This window comes from Castor canadensis, chromosome 7 (assembly GCF_047511655.1).
Source record: "Castor canadensis chromosome 7, mCasCan1.hap1v2, whole genome shotgun sequence".
Classification (NCBI taxonomy): Eukaryota; Metazoa; Chordata; class Mammalia; order Rodentia; family Castoridae; genus Castor; species Castor canadensis.
In genome coordinates this window covers 159,023,129-159,044,857 of record NC_133392.1, presented here as the reverse complement: position 1 = coordinate 159,044,857, position 21,729 = coordinate 159,023,129, and the positions used below count along the sequence as shown (strand labels likewise).

General features: G+C 55.0%; 1 protein-coding gene across 5 annotated transcripts in view; it reads right to left on the bottom strand.

The window, feature by feature from the left end:
• The window catches only part of Chd5 (chromodomain helicase DNA binding protein 5), a 58,072-nt gene extending 36,688 nt beyond the window's left edge, over positions 1-21,384 (bottom strand). For 3 of the 5 annotated variants that reach the window (XM_074081508.1, XM_020166669.2, XM_074081509.1), the window contains exons 1-5: positions 21,208-21,383; positions 12,057-12,184; positions 4,171-4,350; positions 1,529-1,647; positions 708-946 (exon numbers count right to left, since the gene is read on the bottom strand). In XM_074081508.1, the coding sequence (XP_073937609.1) occupies positions 708-946; positions 1,529-1,647; positions 4,171-4,350; positions 12,057-12,184; positions 21,208-21,286 (745 nt within the window). In that variant the 5' untranslated portion in view covers positions 21,287-21,383. Of the gene's footprint in view, positions 1-707; positions 947-1,528; positions 1,648-4,170; positions 4,351-12,056; positions 12,185-21,207 lie in introns of all 5 variants that reach the window. The other 2 variants (XM_074081511.1, XM_074081510.1) reach the window with 2 other exon arrangements.
• Between the last annotated feature and the right edge of the window lie 345 nt (positions 21,385-21,729).

The window sequence follows — 21,729 nt, the reverse complement described above, 5'->3', positions numbered from 1 at the left end:
AGATATAAATAAAACAAACTAAAAAATCAGGGCAGCATGCAGGAAGACTGAGTCACGGGTGGACCCACTAGGAACAGCCCTGGAAAGACCAGAGTCCCCCACATTCCAGAACCCCCACCCACATTGTTCCTCTCCAAAGTCCCTCCTCTCCTGCTGACCTCTTACACCCCCTCCATCAGCCCCAGCACTGAGTCAGACTGGATCAGGACCTCTTTCCTGGCATCCCTGGGAACCAACACTGACTACCCCCATTCCTGGCTCCAAACTCCCGTGCATTTCCTGGATCCTAAAGCTGGAGGGGCAGTGACCTAACTCTCTGAACTATCCCGAGGGCCTGGACCCTGCATGCAGTAGCTGCTCAGAGAAAGGGGATCAGTGGGCTAACTTTGGGCTGCCTGAAACTCAGGAGCCCACCACTCCCAGACACCCGAGGCTGGAGCAGCTCCACGCTGCGTGCCTCTCCTCCCCTCTCCATGCCCAAGTGCTTACAAAGCAAAGTAAAAGGAAAGCCATCCACCACAAACGGTAGGCAGGGCAGAAGCTACAATGTCACATCACTGCTGAGAAAAGGCAAGTCAGCCAGGTCATACAACACACCAGGTCCTCCATAAGGAACACCCCCACGTGCCTATAGCTGCCCCATAGGGTCTGTGGGGAGGGGGTGCTCTATGTGGCAAAACTCGGTACCTTCCCACCCACAGCCTTACCCTTGCCCTCTTTGGTCTTGGCCTTCCGGATAGGCATAGGCTGGGGCACCTGCTGAGGGCTGATGGCCAGTGGAGGAGCGATAGTGACCGTCTCTACAGCTGCAGCCACTGCTGCTGCTGCCGCCGCTGCTGAGCTACCCTTAAAGGGGTTGTTGGCACTGAATTCTCGCCATTTGGCACCCAGGACAGTCATCATTTTAGACATGGGAATCTTTGGGTTCTTCTTGGCAATGAGTGGCCTGTGAAGGGAAAAGCAGGGGTAAGGGCAGGCCCCACCCCTTCTCCCACACCTGCACTTTGTAGCACCAGTCCCATATTCCTGGCTAGAGACACTAGGCAGAAAGGCGGACAAGAGAAAGACAAAGCTGAGATAAGGCTCTATGCCAACACACTCCCTCTTCACAGTGAGTGCTTTCTTTTTGAGGCGGGGGTGGTACTGTGGTTTGAACTCAGGGCCTCACACTTGCTAGGCAGGTACGCTACCAGTCGAGCCACTCCACCAGCCCTAAGTGAATGCTTTTAGAATTGCATTAAAGATCAAAGAGGGGCCTGAAGCCAGCCATCTCCACAGGAAGAGACGGAGGATCCAGGGCAGGACTGGGAAATCCCAACCATCTGTTAAAATGGAGGGTAAGGCCCCACCCTCGACCAGCTCTGCCCAGGTTAGTGGTTGGCCTGACAGTCCTCATCCACCCGAGGAACCTGGGGATCCGCCTCTCTGTCCCCCTCCCCTGACTTGGTGCCCACCCCTTTGGGAAGTTGAGGCCTGAGGGTCAGCCCCCATGGAGGCCCAGCCGTGGCAGCCTGGTCCCCTGGCTCACCGGAGAAACTGGCTGAAGGCCTTATAGTTGGTCAGAGTGTGGTAGTCCTCCTCTGAGAAAAGGTAGTCCACATCGTCCAGGCCCCACTCAGCCATGAGCTGCCCCGAGGACTTGGGCTCCTACAGAGAGACATAACCGGAGTTGGAATCAGAGGTGGGGGCCCTTCTGATCTGCATCCCATCCCCAGGGCCCCTGCCCAGAAGACTTCAGAACGAGGGAGGGGAAAGCAGTCTGCAACTTATAAGGAGCAGTTAATCCCCCCGTGGCTGGGACACCCTAAAGTGCCCTACCCTGTCAGCCCTGATCAGTGGCACATCTCAGATGCAAACTCACAGGGAGCAGGCCAAGCATTTAATGCTGGGACTTGGGGGAAGGTCACATGTATGTCCATGCATTTCTCCAGAAGGTCAAAGCAAGAGGCAGTGGCAGATAAGCCAGAGCTGAGCCCAGGCCCCTCTGGCAAGACAGCTGCCCACCTAATGGTCTCAGGATTGAAGGCAAAGTAACAGAACTCACACCATAGGGCTTGAAGATGGACTGTGGGAGGCAAGATGTCCCTGGGAAGGAATCAGGGCTAAAGGACTGTGTATGACATGCTGGAGAGAAATGAGGACTCCCCAGATACCTCTAGTATATTAGTGCATGGCCCCAGAAAGGACAGCCCACTGCCAGCCAGGACACCAGTCAGTGGCCCAGATAGGAGCAGAGCCATCACTTTACTTTCCACACAAGACACTGAGGCCAGGGAGGTGTGTGATGTCCCAGGAGCAGTCAAGAAAGCTAGCTCTCTCATGGATCAAATGCCCAGAGAGCCACAGAGCTCCAGGCAGGCTAGGTTCCGGTGGGAAGGTGCTGGCTAGGGGTCTGGGCCAGTTCTAATCCTGGCTCTACCACATACTGGTAGTAAGAAGTGAACCTGTTACTTCACTTCTGTGCCTTGGTTTCCCTGTCTATAAAATGGGGATAATACCAGCACCCACCTTGAAGGTGAGGTGCTTAGGACACAGACAGGTCAAAATGTGTTAGCAACTGTCAGCACCTAGCCCAGCTGCCTTCCTCCTCCACTTCCAGGCAGCTGTTCTAATCCCAACCACAGACCAATTAAGCCAATCAACACCACATACACACACACACACTTCTATAAGCGAGAGTTCCTGGTCATGGTGGTCACATGACAGACTAGTCCAGTCAGGGAAACACTGAGTCTCTGCTTAGACACCTGGATGCCAAAGGTCTGCTCTCCATTCTGCTAGATGGAACTGACCAGAGGGTGTCCTGCCTGAGCCCAGAGCTGACCCCACAGAGACAGAGGGGTACTAAGAAACAAACACAGACATCATCACTAGGTCTCATAACACAGAACCCCCCCTTGCTTCTCAGTTCTCAGGGTCCTGGTGCAGCCAGCCTCTTCACTGCCTAAGTCCTTGGAGCTAGGCTTTTGCTCCTTCAGAGGAAAGCCACACAGGTGGTTCATACAGTTGTTCTGGCCCTGAGGGGTCCCCAGTACTGAGAACCAGGCTTGCCTGACCAGCACAGCAAGAGGGCTTAGGAACCTGGCTCTGTGACTGTTCAGAGATGTTCCCACGTGACATGCCCTCCCCTGGCCAGCTGGTCCCCATAGACATACTCAGCCATCCCTGAAGGTACATATCCCACCCCCCAGGAGAGTGGAGCATGCTAGCAAATGGCTGATACTGTCACACATAACCCTGAACCACTCCCTGAGTTAATCTTTCAAAACTGTCAGCCCTTCAGCTATTACCAGTTACAGACAACTCACAACACACCCACCAACTAATGGGATCACTGTGGGTGTCAGGACACCCCCTGTAAGTGCTGCTCCCCTCCCGCCAGCACCTCCTGACTTCAGTCATTCATACTTAGCATTGTGCCTCACCTTTAATATTTATCTCTACATCACGGTGCTCAGAAAGCAAAGCGCTCCTTATGATGGAGCTCTTTGCACTACCCAAAGCCCCAACAGCGCAGCCTCTGGGACCCGAGGGCCTTGGGAGGATGCTAAAGGTTTGGATTGTTGCTCATTGTTTCCCATTGGTTAGTGGGAAAGATGTGGTCTCTACAGACAGCCAGGCTCATCTCTGCAGCTGCTCACTCTGCTCAAGTTCGGTGGGAGACTCTGGGAACACCCGCTTGGCAGAACTGACAGTGTGCTAAGTTACTGGGCCTCTTTTCCACCATATGCAGGGCTGTCCAGACTCTGCTTGCAGCAAAGGCTTCATTTATTGTTTTATTTCCCATTATTGCTCCAAGCAAGAGGTTCCTGACACCAAACTTGAGCTCACACTATCTATCACCCTCCTCAAAAACAGCTAGCTGCATGCTCGGGTGGGCAAGCTGTTGCCAAAAGCAGCCAATACATCAGCAAGATGTCACGTGCTTCCCTCCACAAACTCCTAAGTTTTGTCTGTCGTTATTTCACTATGTCTCCATGACTTCTGACTACAGTTTCAATTGTGTCCAACATACACACACACGCACGCGCGCATTCAGGGGCCTGTGTGCCCATCAGTTGAGAAAGAACACTCTGGTCCTCCTGACTTGGGGGTACCTGGGGTAGAGGGCTAAGAAGTGGTGTGTGGTTTATCGGAGCTCAGACTCCTGCAGTCTGGCCTGGTGGTTACCTTTAAGCATCCGTCATCATTATCATCCTCATCCTCATCCTTTTTTTTCCGCTTGGCTTTTTTCTCCTTCTTGTCCTTGAGCTTCTTCTTCTTCTTCTTGTTAGGGGAGTAGTCACTACCTTCACTCTCTGACTTTTCTTCCAGATCATCTTCATTTTCTGACAGCTCATCATTGCTCCCCTGAAAAAAAAGGGGAGACAGTGAGGGCTGCAGATTCCCCCAGGTTCTGGAAAGCAGCATGGCTGGGAGCAACCTGGCCAGGTCAGTCAGTCCACATTTGGGATCAGTCACCATCCTTCATCAATGTCTGCTGCTCACAGCTCAGCCCCAAAGCCCAGCAAGAAGAGCCACCCTGAACCAGCACAAGTCAGGAGCTTGTCCCCATGAATGATAGTAAGTGCAGGTAAGGTGAACCTCTCATGAAACCAGACATCCCCCAGATGAGCTAAGTGTGGTGCTCAGACCAAGCTCAGGTTCTATTTCAGTCACAGTGGACTTTGGGATTGTAACTAATGTTACATGGTGACACTGGGACCCAAGTACTCATGGAAGAGGATATGATGCACAGAGTCACAAAAAAAAAAGTGCACAAGAAAAGCCCCAAGCAAGACACAATCCACGACTTGAGCCCACCCAGACTCCAGCCCTGAAGCTTTCTGCTTCTGCATGCATCCCATGGGACTGCACTGATCAAGGGAAATGTGTAATTAATGCACAGCACACATCCCAGATTCATCTGAGGGCCTCTCCAGAGGCTGCTACGGCACGAGCCCACATTCTCCACCAGCCCCACACTGGCTGCACTGATTCAATATGAGACAAGGTAATTTAGGCAACTCTTAAGCTTGGCTTCCTTGATTTAGTTTCCCGTCTGGACAGGCAGAAAATGGCCACATTTATATGGATATAAGAGTGTTTACAGCCAGAGCGTCCCCACCTGAAAGGTACTGCCTCTCGAAGGAAGGCAGAGCCCTTCTTAGCCCCCTCCAGCCTGGGTTTGTGGGAAGAGGCTGGCACTGTTGCTTCAATTACCAGCATGGAGTTTGTCACCTCATGAGTACTATGAACTGTTGTCAAGGTGCACAAAAAGAGGCATGGAAAGAGATGGAAAGAACTGAGGATGAAAAATGAACTCAGGCAACAGCAGTGGGGGAGAAGGAGGTATCAGAGAGGCAAGGAGGGAAGAAGAGAATGACAGGCAGGTAAAGGAGAAGAGGGGCTGCCTAGAAAATCCTAGGAGGCCCCAGCCGATCTGCCTGTTCAGGCCATGCTATAAAGAGCTCTTGACTTGCCTTTTTCCCATAAGAGAGGCTCCAAATAGGCTTAGTTGAGGGTGAACAAGGTCACTGAAGGGGCTCGCTCTGAGATCCAGCTGTGGGGGACCCTACCTACACTGTAATGCCCCACTCCGCTAGAAGCCCTGCTTGCTATCCCTCACCAGGCTCCCTGCTTTCAAACCTCTTCTGTCCTTTAATCAGCACATCAGTGACGGCAGCAGTTGGCAAGAGTTGGGCCTCCTTGCTTTTCTGGAACCCAGGTGTTTCCTAGAATACTGACCCAGCCATGAGCAGGTCCCAGGGAAAGTTCCCAGTCCTAACTGCTGCCTGAGTCTGGCTTGGGCAGAATCCTGCTGCCAGGGCTGGTGGCAATGTGCAGCCTTAGGGTCACAGCTCCCAGGTTCTGAAAAAGTCCTTGGGGGAAGTGGGGTAATACAGGGACCTTTATTTCCCCCAGGGTGTCTGAGGTCATCTAGCACCAAGAGACCATTCTTCAAGAGGACCTGAGAGGCACACTGTACCCCAGCCGTCATCCCAGCAAAAAGTAAATGGGAGAGGCAGCCATGGACTTTCAGCACCATGGACAGAGGCCACAGGCCAGCCCTAAGGATAGCCCTTGATCAGTTGGGCCAGTGATAAGGCCAGGAGACACAAGGCTGATACCTGCATGGCCTACCTATGGGTCCTTAGGGTCCCTGGGAGGCTCTGCTCCTTTCTAGCTTGGGATTTGGCAAGTCAACCTGACCCTCAGCCTTCTTATCTGTACAATGGGAGCACACAAAGGAAGGTAAGAGGAACCAAGATCGTGTCCAAAAAGGCCTTGAACCTTTCTGACATGGGAGACAGCCAAACACATAGAAGTCATGCTCTGTGCTCAGAGACAGAAGAGTCAGGTTGCCAGGGTCAGGCCTCATCCTGTGTTCAGAACTATCCCCGCCCTTTAGTTTTAACACTACCAGTGCAAGAGACCTTTCCTCCCTGGCAATGCCCCAAAATGCCCATGACCCTTGATGACCCCAAGTCTACTTAGAAGCCAAAGATACTGCCAGGAGGAAAGACTGGAGGGGATGAACCTGTCTTATCTCTGTCATTTCTGTCCATTGGCACTGGGCTAGAACCAACTGCACAAGATGCTAGAAACCGGACAAGAGTGGTATAGACAGGCAATGAGGCCTGAGCAGCTGCCGGGAAGCAAGCACCACCACATTCCTGGTGCAGAAGAGACCAGGAGTAGCCAGCACAGCTCAGAATGCAGGACCCAGAAGGAGTGGAGGGCAGTAGGAGGGCAGAAAGAAGGGCCTCCAGAAGACTGCACTGACTGGCAGGAGAAGCAGCGTGTGCACAGCACATGGGGAGAGGAGGGGGGCAGAAAACATAATGCAGGCTCGAACAAGAGGGTTCACCTAGCATCCACTCCAGAGCTGGGCAGGAGAGCAGAATGAGCTATATTCCCAGCAGAGTGGGTCTGCATCCACCCACCAAGGCAACACACCAACCTCCCATTTCACAAAGCAGGAAGAACCCAGCTGAAGAGAAGGCTCTGACTTTCTGCCACCTAGCCCACTCCCTCTTCCTCCTCTCTGTTCTGCCTCCTGCCTCCACCAAATGAAGCCCACAGGGCCTGGGCCACCCCTCCACTCCCACATACCCCACGCCCACCTGATCTCAACCCAGTCCTCCCTTCACCCCCCCACCTCAGTGGTGCAGAACAAGTCTGCAACCATAGCAGAACTCACACCCAGCTGTTTCCACACCTCTACAACTAGGCCTATTCACCACCACCAAGAAAACACTTTCCTGTACAGAAAGGGGCAACAGGAATAGCTACAAAGGTTCTGAAGACGGCTCACAGAGTGAGTGACCGTCAGCAGGACGTGGGGGACGTACTACCATGCGGTGGTAAGAAGGGAAGAGACATCAGGCACCAGTGGCTCACACTGTAATCCAGCTTCTCAAGAGGCAGAGATCAGGAGGATCATGGTTCGAAGCCAGACAGGCAAGTAGTTCATTAGACCCTATCACAAAAAAAGGGCTGGCAGAATGGCTCAAGTGGTAGAGGACCTGCCTACCAAGTGTGAGGCCCTGATTTCAAATTCCAGTACCACCAAAAAAAAAAAAAAAAAAAAGATGAAGAAGAAAGAAGGAGGAGGAGGAGGAGGATGGAGAACCAGAGTGACCATCCAGTACATTGAAACTTATAAGGAAAGTTGTAGGCTACACCCCACTCAAAGGAGGGGACCCAGGCACAGACCAGTAATTCCCTAATACAGCTCATGCACCAACCTGAGCCCTGAGCTCTGAGACCAAGCAAACCACACCTCTGGCTGATGGCAGTCGGGTCTATGACCTTGGCGTTGTCCTTTGCTGCAGCAGCCCTGGGCGTGACTGTGGGGGATGCTCCAACGGCTGAGGGAAGAATCTTAGATGATGTAGAATCTACTTGCAAAGCATCTTAGACACCACGCCCAGGCTGGGGGAGGGGGAAGGAAAGGGTGGGGAAGGCTCTGCTTGGAGCCCCATTCCCCACTGAGGGCACGGTATGCCAGCCACAGCTCTGGGGTCCCCAAATGGACAGTCCCTGTCACCTTTCCTCCTTCCCAGCTCCAGAGATGTTTCTGGATCAAGGTCTCCTTTCTCCCTCTTCCCCCTCCTTCTACACCCAACACACACACACACACACACACACACACACACACACACACACACACACGGCATTCACAGAAAAAGAAGGTATTTAAACTCAAAGGAAAGACTCGGACAGTTGGTCATTCTCCATTTGGGGTCCTTCAAGATTGAGAGGGAAAAAGAAAGAATGAAATATGAGCCTTCCCATTCACGAGTGTTATAAACAGTTATAATTTAGCACTGAATAATTGGTTGCTATGGTAACCGCTGCAGTACAGGTTGAAATCATTTCTCCCTCCTGCGCTCTGGTCTGACAAGGAGCTTCATCTACATATGCTCAGGTTCCAGCTACAGCCTGGTTATTTTATGTAAATAAGAATCCATGACTTGCTGCCTGCCCCCCCCCAAAAAAAAACATTGCCTGGAGCTCCACTGAGCCTCATCCTGGGGTCACCTGGTGGGAGATGGATAGGGGCAAAGGGGTGAAATTCCCCTGCCCATGAACTGGTCTGCAGGGTGGAGGTGGGGGTATGAGCAGTCAGGATCCTCCTCTCTGGAAATCAGCATGCTCCAGACCCCCACCCCTAAGATCCAACAGCTGCTCAGAACCAGGTTCTCAGTGACACAGAGAAGAGGACAGCCCTGGCCCAAGGGTCACCTTAGGAACCTGTCATCTGGGGACCTCCTATCCACCCCAGTAGCAATGCATCTTAGTAGAGAAAAGAGGGGAGGGAACGGAAGAAAGAAAAGGGGAGGGAAATGAAGTGGCAGGGAGGGGAAAAAGAAACAGAGAGAGAGAGAGAGAGAGAGAGAGAGAGAGAGAGAGAGAGAGAGAGAGAGAGAAAACGCCAGGGGTATAGAGGAAGAGATGAGAGATTAATAAGGCAGAGAGGCCAAGCACAGGCCAGAAGGAAAGATGGTATGTAAGACTCAGTGAGAGACAGAAGACAGACAAGAGCCAAAAAGAGCCAGTACCCAGAAAAAACAAAATCATGTCACAGAGAAAGAAGGGCTGGAGAAGACCCAGGCCAGCTGGAGAAAAAAAGGTCACTGTGTTTGTTCATGGTCCTGGGGAGAGAGGGGCAGAGACAAGCCCTCTTTGGCCCTGTAGACCACCCAGACCCCAGCAACCTCCCACCCCTGCCTCTGTCTGGACACTGCCCACCTCTAGCCTCCTTCCTGGCCAGGGCTACAACTGAACCCTGTGCCCAGGAGGGAAGGAAACAAAGATGGCCCCACCTGGAGTAGGGTTCCCACAGATACCTGTACCACCTAGGCTCCAGCCAGAGTCTGCATCTGGAACTGGGCAGATGCAACCCAAGGCCTGAGACCTGAGCACCAGGTAGAAGCCCCTGCCTACAGCTGGCCACAAGATCCAGGACCAGAGCCCAGGGCTGAGGGCGTGAGGGCAGTGATGGCAGCAGAATGAGAGATCACAGCCTGTATCCCTGGAGGACCTCATTGTCCAGAACCTTCTATCCACAGTCACGGACAAACCATAGGGGCCAATGGCAGTTATGAGTGGTGGGGTTCAGGAGCCCCATGTCAAAAGAGTTGGTTCTCAACATCTTCCAGGGGGAGCCTCGAGGCACAAGGGCCCCTCCCCCTCCTGCCCCCACTTTCCCATATGGATAATGGGGACAGGAAGCTTCACCTCCTGTGACCCCTGGGAAGATGCCAGAGCCTCAGAATACAGGCCTGCGAATAAGGACCCTCATCGACCTGTCCCTCGTCAAGGGGCCCTCCCTTCACCCTATGGAAGGTGAAGCCTACAGGCTGGCCCCATGGTAAAGGGTGGGTGTCCTAGAAGGGAACAGACACACACCAGCCCTGGACATTACACCAGACTTAGGATAAAGCTAACAGATGTGGAGTTGGTCAGGGGGTCCCAGGGTCTCTCCAGGGGAAGAAAGGGTGGTATACATCTGCACATTCACACACGAACACCCAACACAGGAGAGGAAGGGTGTGGTACAAAGCAGGGAGAGGGGCTGAGACAGGGGCTTCAAGGGGTGGCCTTTGGGGCACAGTTTAGGAGTCTGGACCAGGAGGCTGTGGGGCGTGGTCAGTTGTATCCTTCAGGAAGCTCTCCCAGGAGGGATGGGGAATGCAGGAGCAGCAGGAGCAGGAGACAGGGGGGCAGATGTGGTGACAGGCCAGATGAGAGATGCTGACTGTCCGTCTCAACAGAGAACTCGAAGAAAGGATGACGACGCGGACGCTGATGTGGTTCAGGCCAGGAGCCAAGGCTGACACTTCCCCGAAAGCAGCAGTCCCTGAGCTCCCCACAGGCCAGCCCCAGGTGACTACCATGGGGACCAGAAGCACAGTGCAGGGTGGCTCTGTCCTGCAGAATGACCCCTCCCAGACAAGAGGAAATAGGCTTCAAGTGGAGTTTAAGGACCCCCAGGTGTCCCCAGCCTTCTCCATCCCATGTGTCACATGAAGGCGCCTGTTGACCCCCATCAGAGGTGTATCCCGAACAAGCAAGGGAGGGGAAAGGGGATGCAGAATCAAGGCTCAAAAGGCACAGGTGGCACTCTCCCCTCCCCTTACCCTCATCGCCCCCTCCCCAGGCTCTCCTCACTTCTGCCCCGGCCTGTGCCCTGGAGCCATCAGGGGAACCAGACAGAGCTGAGTCTCCTCAAGTCCCCCATCTGTTCAAGGCCTTCTAGCAACCCCATCTCGCTCAAGGGACAGGCAAGAGGCCCACAGTGACCCGCAGGCTGTCACTGCCTTAAGTGGCCTCCGAACAACTCCACTTCTTCATCTATCCAATGAAGTGCACACTCCTATCCTCCCTGCAGGGCTGCCTAAAGGGTTGCACTTAGCATAGTGAGAAAACGGGCATACCAGGGTTCTCATCCAAAAGGAAAGAACTTGAATCTGCCTCAATTTCCCTGTCTGCCGAGGGCAATCATCTTCCCTGTCCCACTGACTTCCAAGGTTGACCCAAGGATGGAGTGAGTCAGCATGAAGCAAGTGACAGCATGCAGAAAAATGCATTCCCTCACTCCTCAGCCACCCTGAGGCACAACCTGTCCTACCCAGAACCACCAAGAAAGAACCAGGAAGAAAATGACAGGATCACTGAGGTCACCAAGCACAATACTTACAGGTGCCCATTCCTCTCCAGGGCTTCCCTATGCATCTCTGACTTTCCTTAATTTCTCCAAGTTTCACGTGGAGAGACAGGCCTGCTACAGAGCAGCCAGGGGAAGACAATACACTGTGACAGTGACAAGGTCCAGGCAGTCAATGACCACACAGTGCAAGCAACAAAGGAATAACAAATGCTGTCATCATGGTGTCCCAGCACAGGGCAGCCAGGGTGGGAGAAAGAAAAAATGACTCTCTGACCTTCTGTTTAAGAAGCGGATTATAGATGGGCACTACTGGCTCATGCCTGCAAATCCAAGCTACTTGGGAGGCTGAGATCAGGAGGATCGAGGTTGGAGGCCAGCCCAGGCAAATGGTTTACAAGACCCCATCTCCAAAATAACTACAGCAAAATGGACTGGAGATATTGCTCAAGGGGTAGAGCCCCAGAGTGCCTGCTTTGTAAGGGCAAAGCCCTGAGCTACAAGAAGACAAGAAAGAGGGAGGAGGAGGAAAAACAACAGCACGGAGCTGGGCATGACAGTGCACTCCTGTAAGCACAGCTACTTACAGGAGGATTTTGAGATCAAGATCAGTCCAAGCAAAGTTAACAAGACCCTTTCTCAAAAGCAAAACACAAACCCAAGGGCCCGGGGTGTGGCTCACATGGGATGGAGTGCTTGCCGAGCAAGGGGCCAGCTCTGGGTTTGATTCCTCAGCCCCAGAAACACGACACTTTAGCTCCGTCTCAGAAAGGCTTCTGCACACGATGCTTTCGCTGTGGGCTACTTTGGTGTTCTCCCCCAACACTCAGCTCTCAAGAAAGCCTCATCCAAGGTCAGGAGCCAAGCCTGACTCCTGTGCCACCCGCCCGCTGCCGCTCACCTCTTTCTTCTTCCGCTTCCCTTTGGATTTGCTCTCCTTTAGCTTCTTGGGCTTCTTCTTCTTGGGAAGGCTCACAGGCTCCGCAGGGAAAAAGTCATCAAAGGCTTCAAGACCACCATCCTCTTCTTCTGGAAGAGTCAGAAGGAGGAAGATCAGCCACAGAGCCCAAGGAGAACCACTGCAACCCCTGGCCCACCAGCACCCATCCACACCACTCATGGCCATGCATCCTCTTCAGACTCAGCAAAGACAGGAATGCCCTCTCTAGAGGATGGCATCCTGTCACTTCACTCTCTTGGCCTTCCTTTCCTCCCCTAAAGAATGGCGAATGTCATACACACACAGATACACACCCCCCACCCCAGACACACACAGGTAACAGGATGCAAGCACGTCCCAGCTGGGCACCCAGAAAAAAAGAGTAATTCCAGAGAGGCGCCACACCAACCACATTCTAGAAGCTGCCCAAGAATCCTGAATCTCCTCACTGGCTTCAAAAGACTAGGGGAGCAGGGTGTGCTTAGGAGGTGGGTATCTTTGAAGAAGCTGGCAGTGAGCTCTATGCCATCCCCTAAAGGCAAGAGGGGGTCCTGCTCCTGCTTGCCTCCAACCTAGAGGAGGGGAGCTCCCACCATATGAGGGCATGACGTGTGACCCCTGCCATTTACACAGTAAGCTGCGACCTCACTCCCACTGGTGAAATCACAGGTAAACCTAGGGTTCCTAGAGACCAAGCATGGGTCACTTCGGGGAGGTTAGGAGGGTGCACTTGGGAGGCACAGAGCAAGAAACAAACCATCCAGAATGGAGATATGTCCACCCACAGAGGCAAAGGAGGCTTTCAGAAGGAAGAAGCTCCAAAAGGCCAGAGAGCGCCAGCCTGAGGTATGAGCACCCCTGGCGGCTCATCCTGCCCTGTGCTCATGAGCAGTGAGCAGCAGGGGAGGCACTGCAGAAGGAAGAGGAACCCACAGGATCTATCTGGGTGGGAGACACAGTGAGCTATAGGCTGTCTCATAGGACCCCATCCTGGTGACACTGAGGATGAGAGGTCCAGGCGTGCCCAAAGGATATTCATACAAAAGGGGACCCTCAGAAGTTTGGGGGGGTTGTTTGTTTTGTTTTTGCAGTACTGGGGTTTGAACTCAGGGCCTACAACTTGAACCACTCTACCAGCCTCTTTTTGTGAATGGTTTTTTTGAGATAAGGCCTCAGGTACTATTTGTCCGGGTTGGCTTCAAAACACCATCCTCCTGATCTCTGCCTCCTGAGTAGCTAGGATTACAGGCATGAGCCACCGGTGCCCAGCTCCTCAGAAGTCTTCATTGCTATCATTGTGGCTGGTCAATCTTTTGACCCCTGTATCACACAATGGAGACCACACGTAACAGACACAACAGCCTCACACAAGCTCACAGATATGTGTGTACACTAGGACACACCTATGTCCACCTCCCGTGTTCCACACAGATCCACCCACCAGCCTGGGACCCCTTTTCCCCAGAGTCCCAAGGGAGAAGGGGAGGTCCCACAGGCACTGTGGGTGCAGCTAAAGCCACATACACCCCATCTCAGAGAGCACTGGTGGTTCTGTTGGTCAAGCAGACCCTCCTCCCACCCCTGCACCCCACAGAGCCAGGTCACTTGTGTACCACTACCAGGGCAAGGTGGGGGCTGCACCACTTTCTGGCATCCCTCTGTACCACCCCTCTCCACTGCCTGCACAGCAAGGCCCATGAATGGAGCAAGGTATGTCTGAGTCCTAGTCCCTACCATCCTGAGAGGGTGGGAATACCAAAGGGCAGCCAAAAAAACACAAAGACGGAGGAGGAAGGGTCCAGGCCAGACTGGAAGCTGCCTGGGGAGGTGGCCTGAGCAGGGGTGGACTGTGTGTGGTCTGAGGGCATGCCACCAGTGCAGTATGTTCTGACAGGCAGAGAGGGACACCAGTGAGGCAAAAAAAAATCAGTGTGGAAAGCACAGATGCAGTGGCATGGGCAGGGCTCTGAGGCAAAAGGGAATGGGCAGCAGGGGCCACCTCAGATTTGGGCTTCCATGGGCCAGACCCCAGGTGCACCCTGGCTGAGCCCAGGGGTGACAGAACTGGCCCCATCCTTTCCCTCAGAGCTCTGAGGTGGCACAGCAGCTGAAAGTGTTCACAGGGACCCTAGAGCCACCTGGAGTGGAGATATCTGGGCAGCAGGGTCAGGGCTGGCAGGGAGCCAGGCTAGGGTAGCCAAGGGGATGTCCATCTATACCTGTCCACTCTCCAGACACTACCAAGACCGCCCAGGCAGAGCCACCCCATCCCTGGCAGTTCTCAACACTGGTTATATAACCGGCTCTGAGCTGATGCAATCGTGAGGGGGGCCTCTCCCTTCTGCCTCCTCCAGGCTGTCCCCTGTCCCCTCCCTGCAGGGCAGTCCCCAGACTTAGAAAGACTTAGTCCCCAACTGACAGCAGGACAAAGGGGATGCACAGGTGGCTTGGCGGGAACTGGAAGAAGGCTGTGATCTGCCCACGGGTGAGGAGGAGGGCAAGAGGGAACCCCTGGGCAGGTCTCAGAGGACAAAGTCCAGCCCTCTGACAATGGTCAGACTCATCCTCCAATGCCAAGAAGATCTCTTGGCCCAGGGCCATTTGCCTGATAAAGTCCTCCTCCAGGCAGGTTCCAGAGTTGGCACACATGGATGAGGACCTGGCCCTGCCCACCTCTATCTTGGACAGTTCTTTCTTGCTCCTATACAGCTTCTGGTGGCCCTGAGGACACCTCAGGCCTGGTCCTCTGTGCCACTGCCCCCCACTACCTGATTCTTCTCCTCCCACTTGAACCCTCTTCTCCCTCTTCTGCAACAGCCCCTGAGCCTTTTAAAGCCAGGTATGATCCCACCATCAGCCACCCATCAGTTACAGTCCTGTGTCCAGTGACAGGGACAGGGCAGAGAAGCAGAGGGTTCTGAGACACAGAGCATGTGGTCAGTGGTAAGGCCCCATTGTCCCACAGTTGGGGCTCCAGAGGAAGAATGGCCCATTCTCATGACTCCTTATCCTACCAACTCCTGGCCCTTCATGGCTGTCCCACTGCCCTCTGGCCTGCCTGACTGTGCTCTCCCATACCAGCCCTGCCCCTTCAGGGCCTAAGACCCCATCAATCCAAGCCAGCTATAACTAGGTCCGCTAGCCTGGTTATATCTTACCTCCTGAGCTGCCCAGCCAGAGCAGGCCCAGAGAGGGGCAGAAGAAGCTTCTTTAGAGACAGGAAGAAGATGGGGTGGGGACATGGTGGAAACAGAGTCTGGCAGGCCAAAAACAGGAACCTTCTGCATCTTTTTCCTGAGCTCTCCCACCTCCTGGCTAGCACACACCCCAGCTCAGGCCTGCAGGACCCAGGCTGCAGCCCAGCAAGCTGGGTGGCCCTTTCCAGGTTAATACATTACAATGGTGGTGCTGTAGAAAGGTACAAGGCACGTAACAGTGATTAACTTATGTCCATTCATCCACCCCACACAGTAACCCTAGGAGATAAGTAGTAGCCACCATTTGCAGATGGGGAAACTGAGTCTCAGAAGACTTTACAACTTGCCCACAATTCCTTTCCACAGCTAGCAGGTGGGAAAACCACATAAGAACTCAGGCAGGTGACTTCTGGCATCATGTGTGTCCCTCCCCTGTCCCTTCCTTCCAGGCCTTGGGCCCACCCAGAATCTAGCACTTCAATAGTATCCCCAGTGTGCCAAACTCGGGGATGTGCTCTGGAGACACTTTGAGGTGACTGAGGTCTGTTCCAGACCTGGACATCACAAGAGCCCTGCAGGGAAGTCAGGGGTAGTCCACCTGCCAGGCTCCAGGCCCCACCTCCCCTGGGGAGTGGTAGAGCCAGAAGGCAACCTCAGCTGATCGGAGTAAAGAAAAGTCTAGACTGTGGAGGGAAAACTTAGGTCATCTGACTTGGTGCAGACAGACTGGGGATGGACTGCTGAGCCGGGAGGTGGGACAAGAGCTCCATCGCCAGGGTCCAAGGATGGCAAATTTGCCAATGATGGGAACAGCTCAGTGTCCACCATCCTCCCCAGAGCCTGGGGATAGGGGCTGCTTCTGTTCCCAGCCCCCAAACCCAACTGGGAGCAGGGAACAAGCCTACCTGGTTGAGGCAGGGAGGGAACTGGACAGCACATGGGCTTCAAACCACCTCCCCTTCCTGGGGGTGGTCCCACAAATCCTCCCCCACTGAGCCAGTTTTATCATCTGTAAAATGGATCTGACACTGTAACCTTTTCCCAGGGTGATGGAGAGAATTAGAGCTGTGAATGAAAGGTGCCATGCAGTGCCCAGAAGGAGCCCAGGAGGAAATGACAGGGTGGGACTAGGAGTTCTGGTCAAGGAGGAGCCCAAACTGAAGTTCCCTTTAGTCCTTGGACCTCCCCACACAGGCCCTATGCTGAAAGTGGTGGGGGGAGTACTCTTGCCCAAGAGGCAATTAATAATTTATTTATGACATTTAACAAAACCCAGACATCATCTCATTGGCGTCTCATCAAGGGAAAGCATCAGTCCTGAGAGGGAGAGGAGTAGGTGAGGCTTTTACCCTAAGTGACTGGGGCCTGGGAGATTGAGGAGGGTCCAGGGCAGGCAGGAAGTGGCTCCCAGACATGCCTGGGGCATAAGGTGGGGCACAAGAAAAGAGGCAAAGAAGAGAGGGCATAAGGAGACAACCCTGAAGGCACAGGAAGAGATAGGGACAAAAGAGAGACAAAGATGCCAGACATAAAGAGAGAAGAAAGAAAGAAAATCTGGAGCCAGAGGGGAATAGTGAAAGAAAGAGACAAGGAGGGGGAGGGAGATATAGACAAAGCCACCAAGATGAAGTAGAAGGTCTCAAAGGCTTTTGCTGCAAGAGCCCCAGAAAGTTACACTGTGTTCAGACAAGATACTCAAGAAATCTGTCTTGGGTGGGTGGGTATATGGATGGGTAACAGGCAGATGTATGGATGGATGGTGGCTGAGTGAATGGATGGAGGGATGGATAGTGGGCGGATGGTGGGCAAATGGATAGATGTAGGTGGGTGGATGTGGAGTGAATGGATAGATGTAGGTGGATAGATGGATGGATGGTGGCTGTACGAATGTTGGATGGATGCTGAGTACACGGATAGATAGATGAATGTGTGGGTGGCAGCTGGATGGACAGATGGTAGATACATGGGTAGAAGGTGGGTAAATGGTTGGTTTTATAAGTAGGTAAGTAGATGTTTTGGTGGTTGAATAGATATATGGATGGATGAATGAATACATGAATGGGTAATTATTGAAATGATGAAATGTCAGATGAATCTTGGCCTTAAACAATTTGAGAATGAACAACCTACTAGCCAAGTGGCCAGTGAAAGTTTCTGGTTCCTTTGCCTCTCTCCTCCCAAAAAGACTAATAGAATCAGCCTCCCTAGAACATTCCCCAACCCTGCATTTCAGAGGGGTTATCTGAGGAAATATGGGCCTTTGGGAATCATGACAGTCATTCTCTCCTTCCCATGAGGCTGAGGAAGCCTAGGATGCTCAAGCAGTAGTGCCAGACCTGTGGGATGGGAGGCATGGGCCAGCCAAGTATCCCTGGAGCCAGAGTAGTCACACTGCCCAGCCAGAAGAGAACCTGGCCTCACCAGCTTGGCTGGTGATTGAGAAAGGGCTGGACCAACCAGCCAGGGACCCGGCCCCTGCCCAACCCAACAGAGGCCCTAACGGGTCCTGAAGCCAAATCTCCTGAGGAAAAGACTGGAAGGGCCAGGCCCTCTCCTTCGTCCCTCTACCCCCACCTCAGGCTTCTCACTCCCAGCCCCTACTCCTGCCCAGGGGGGCCCTTCCTCCTCCTCTGACTTACGGGATCGGAACGCATGTCTTGGAAGCATTTCCTTGGGGAGGCAGAACAGTTGCCCACCTTGCATGGTGCTAATTATAAGAGCTACAGTTTAGTGGACACCTACCATGTGCTGGGCACTATGACCTAAATGTTCCACATGCACCATCTCAGTAGTCTTCATAATAACCCTCTATGAGGTAGCTAGTGCTATGTCCCATTCTACAAGTGGGGACACTGAGGTAGAAGACTGTGGAGCTTACCCAAGACCACTGAGCTAACAAGAGCAGAGCTGGGATTCCAGGCCTTTTTTTTTTTCTGATACTTGAGTTTTGAACTCAGGGCCTCAAACTTACTAGGCAGGTGCTTCACCACTTCAGACACACCCCCTGACATCCACTTCTTGAGCCCTCACTTTGACCAGTCCTTCCAATTCCCTAGACAACTTGGCAGCTGCTGGTTCCTGATCCAGAAGAAGTGGGAACCCACCCCACTTTCCTTCTTGGAACAGACACACCCACGTGCCATAAAGCTAGAAAGCTGGTCAGGATGCCCCCCCCTCCATGTAGAAAGCAGAGCAAGCAAGAGCCACTCTGAGGGGGAGGTGAGAGGCAGAGCAGTCCAAATTAAAAATGCTTTCAGAGTAACAAGTCCAAAGTTAGTATGACTGCTTCCAAAATATTGGCTCTCCGGCCATGTTCTGAAGCTAGCTGGCTCCGGTCCATGGGGGTCACTCTCTTGGACCTGGACCCAAACTGCAGAGGGGTTAGTGGACACAGGAGTAGTGGACCAGTCCTGCAGGAGAGACATGAGGCCTGCGATGGGGCTGTCATCATGTCCAGAGGGCAAGGAAAACACAGCGTCCCACAACCTCAGTCACTCAGACCACAACCATCTCCTGGGCACCCTCAGCTCCAGGTGGTCAAGGGAATTTCACTTAAGGGTGGAGCCAATGGACACAGAAGCAGACTGACAGTATTTCAGAGAGCAGGAAGTGCTGCCAAGAAAAGAAACCATTAAAATGGGAGTGAATGCAATGGGGCCACACTTAGAAGATCAAGGATTTCTGCCCTGGCTCTCTGGAGCTGGGACCTACATGGTCCAAGAGAAACCTGGGAGAAAAGGAGCCAAGCAGAGGGCACAGCCAGGATCACAGGCAGGATGGAGCCTGCAGTGTTCCAGAAGCATGGATGCTTGGGTGTGAACAAGGGCCATGGGAAAGATGAGGTGGGGGATGGGAGGGAGTCTGGGCTCTAATTTCAGAGTCTGGCTTGGGGGAGGGGAGTGAGAACTGCTGGGAGGTTCTGAAGGGGACCAGAGAGGGCAAGGTTCAGACCAGGGACCTGGAAAGGAGTTAGAGACTGGGAACAGAGATTTGCGGTGACTGTTGGATGGAACCAATTCCCAAGCCACAGGGATTGGAGTAGGGTGGCTTCTCTGGGGGCCTTTAGGGGCACTCCGGAGGCCTTGGGGACAACCTCCCCAGCCCAGGAGGGAGGGGGAGAACAAGGTGCCAGTGGGAGACTTTGAGCAAAGCTCAGCCCCTCTGGTCTCAACAGTCAGTTGTGTGCCCCCAGCCTGGACGAACCCCAGGCCTCCTCCCTTCCTCAAGTTCTGCACTTTAACAAAATCTGGGAGAGCCAGAGGAAAAGCAGGAAAGGGGGACAGAGGACACCATCAGGGGGCCTGAAGTCCCAGAACTGGACCTGCTGATACACACTCAACTGTTCACTGCCCCTGTCAATACCACAAAGGGCCACACCTCAAATACTACCAGGAACTTCACTGAGGAAACCATTTAACTGCTTATGAGGGAGCCAGACTCCCGGGTAGAAAAGAGCCCCAGGTTTCCTTGCACTTGCCTTAGCCTCTGTGTTCCCCTCCAGAGAATGGCCCGATTCCACCAGCCTGGGAACGCAGCAGTCAATGATTGCCCAAGCAACCCCGCCCCACATGGGGATACCCCAACCCTACTCCCCTCACCTCGGCCAGGTCTTTGCCAACTTGGCCCAGCTGAAAGACAAGGTGAGGGCCAGGCTCCTGCAGAGACCCCAATCACAGCATCAAAGCCACTAAGCAAAGCCCCAAACAAGGGGAGACTGGGGGCCGGGGGTGTGGCCACCTTCTCAGTTAGAATTTTCTCACCGGGAAGATAGTGGGCATGGGAGCAGCTGCTTGTCTCCTGCATAACAGGAGTTGGGGTGCCAGTTTGTGGACTGTCACCCCTGGGTGAGACATTCCTTAAGGCCAGGTGCACATTTCTGGGCCAAAGAGGGCCCTCCAGCCTCCAAGGCCCTCAGAAGTCCAGAAGGGGCCACAGACTTGGTGTTGGGCAGCTGAGAAGTAATACAGTGTCCTAGAAGGGAGGGAGGGCGGGCGGCTGGAAGGTAAGGTGAGACCCTCAGGCTGGGCCAGGAGGGGAGACGTGGAACAAATGGTGAGCAGCTGGCTGAAGAACGATCCTGCAAAGCACCCCTGACGCATAAGCTCTATTTATGATGAATTCTGAGACAGCTAAAAGGAGAGACATGGCAAGGGCAGGGGCGGTGGCCCTGGGGCGCCAGGCCCGTAGCCAAAGCAGCAGGGTGGGCTGGGAACGCCACTACCCTGGGCGGCGGACACTAGCGCGCGGCAAGAGCACACCGGCAGCACGGGCAAAGTGCTCGGGAGCGGTGGCCACACCACCAGCGGCCGGGAAGGGGAGCGGGAGTCAAGAGTCCGCGCGCCCCAGCACGGAGCCCTCGGGAGCCCCGAGAGAAGCCGCCTCAGCCCGGGCGCGCTCCAGATCCCCACGCATGACGGTTCGTCGCCCCGCTCCGGGCCCCACCCAGCCCGCCCTGGAGCCGACATGGGCCGGGCGCCGGGTCCCGCTTGCCGGCGCCCAGGATCGAGGCGCGCGGCGGCCGGGCGAGAGCGCCGGTGCGCGGCGCCAGCAGCGAGCGCGATTCCCGCCCCCTTCAAGGGCACGCGGGCTGACCCCGGCGGCGCCGCGCCCCCTCCCCGCCGGGGCGCCCCGCGCAGGCCCCTGCCCCGGATCCTCCGGTCAGCCGAGCTCGCGCCGCGGCCGGGGGTCCGGATCGCGCCCCGCCCTTGGCCGCCCGCGCGCCGCGCCCCGGCGCTCGCCCAGCCCCGCGCCCTTGGCCGCGCGGCGCCAGCAGGGCGGGAGCGCAGCCCGCAGCCCGGGCGCCCCTCCCGCGCGGCGCCAGCCCGGGCCGCGCCGCCCCCGCCGCCCGCGCGCTCCGACCCTGGGCCCTCGGGGCTCGGCGCCCCAGTCGCTCCAGCCCCGGGGCGTCCCTTCACCTGACATCTCGTCCTCGTTCTCCATCTCCTCGGCGAACAGCCGCGGCAGCTCCTCCTCGGTGCCCAGCGGGCCCCGCATGCCCGGCGCGGGGGGGAGGGGAGATGGGCGCCCCCCCTCCCGCCGGGCGCGGTGCCAGCCTTAACCCGTGCGCTGCCGGACGGGCGCGCGAGGCGGGCGAGGCGGCCTCGGCGAGAAGATGGCGGCCGCCTGCCCCCCCCACCCCCCCAAACCTCCACCCCCCCGTCTCGACCCCTCTTCCTCTCGGCCGCCTTAGCCCGCACCCGCAAAGCCCGGGCCGCTCCGCCCACCGCGCCCCGCAGCCCGAGTCCCGCAGCCGGCCGAGGGTGGCGGCGGCAGCGCCGGCTGCACGGCGGGGGGTGGGGGGGCGGCACACATGCCCGGATTGTGACGTCCAGTCTGGTTGCTGTGGCAACCCCATCCCATCGTTCCGGCAGCGCGACTAGTTAACAGCCGAGAACAAGTTGGGGGTACTAGTCCTGAACTTCGGGGTGAGCGTGGGG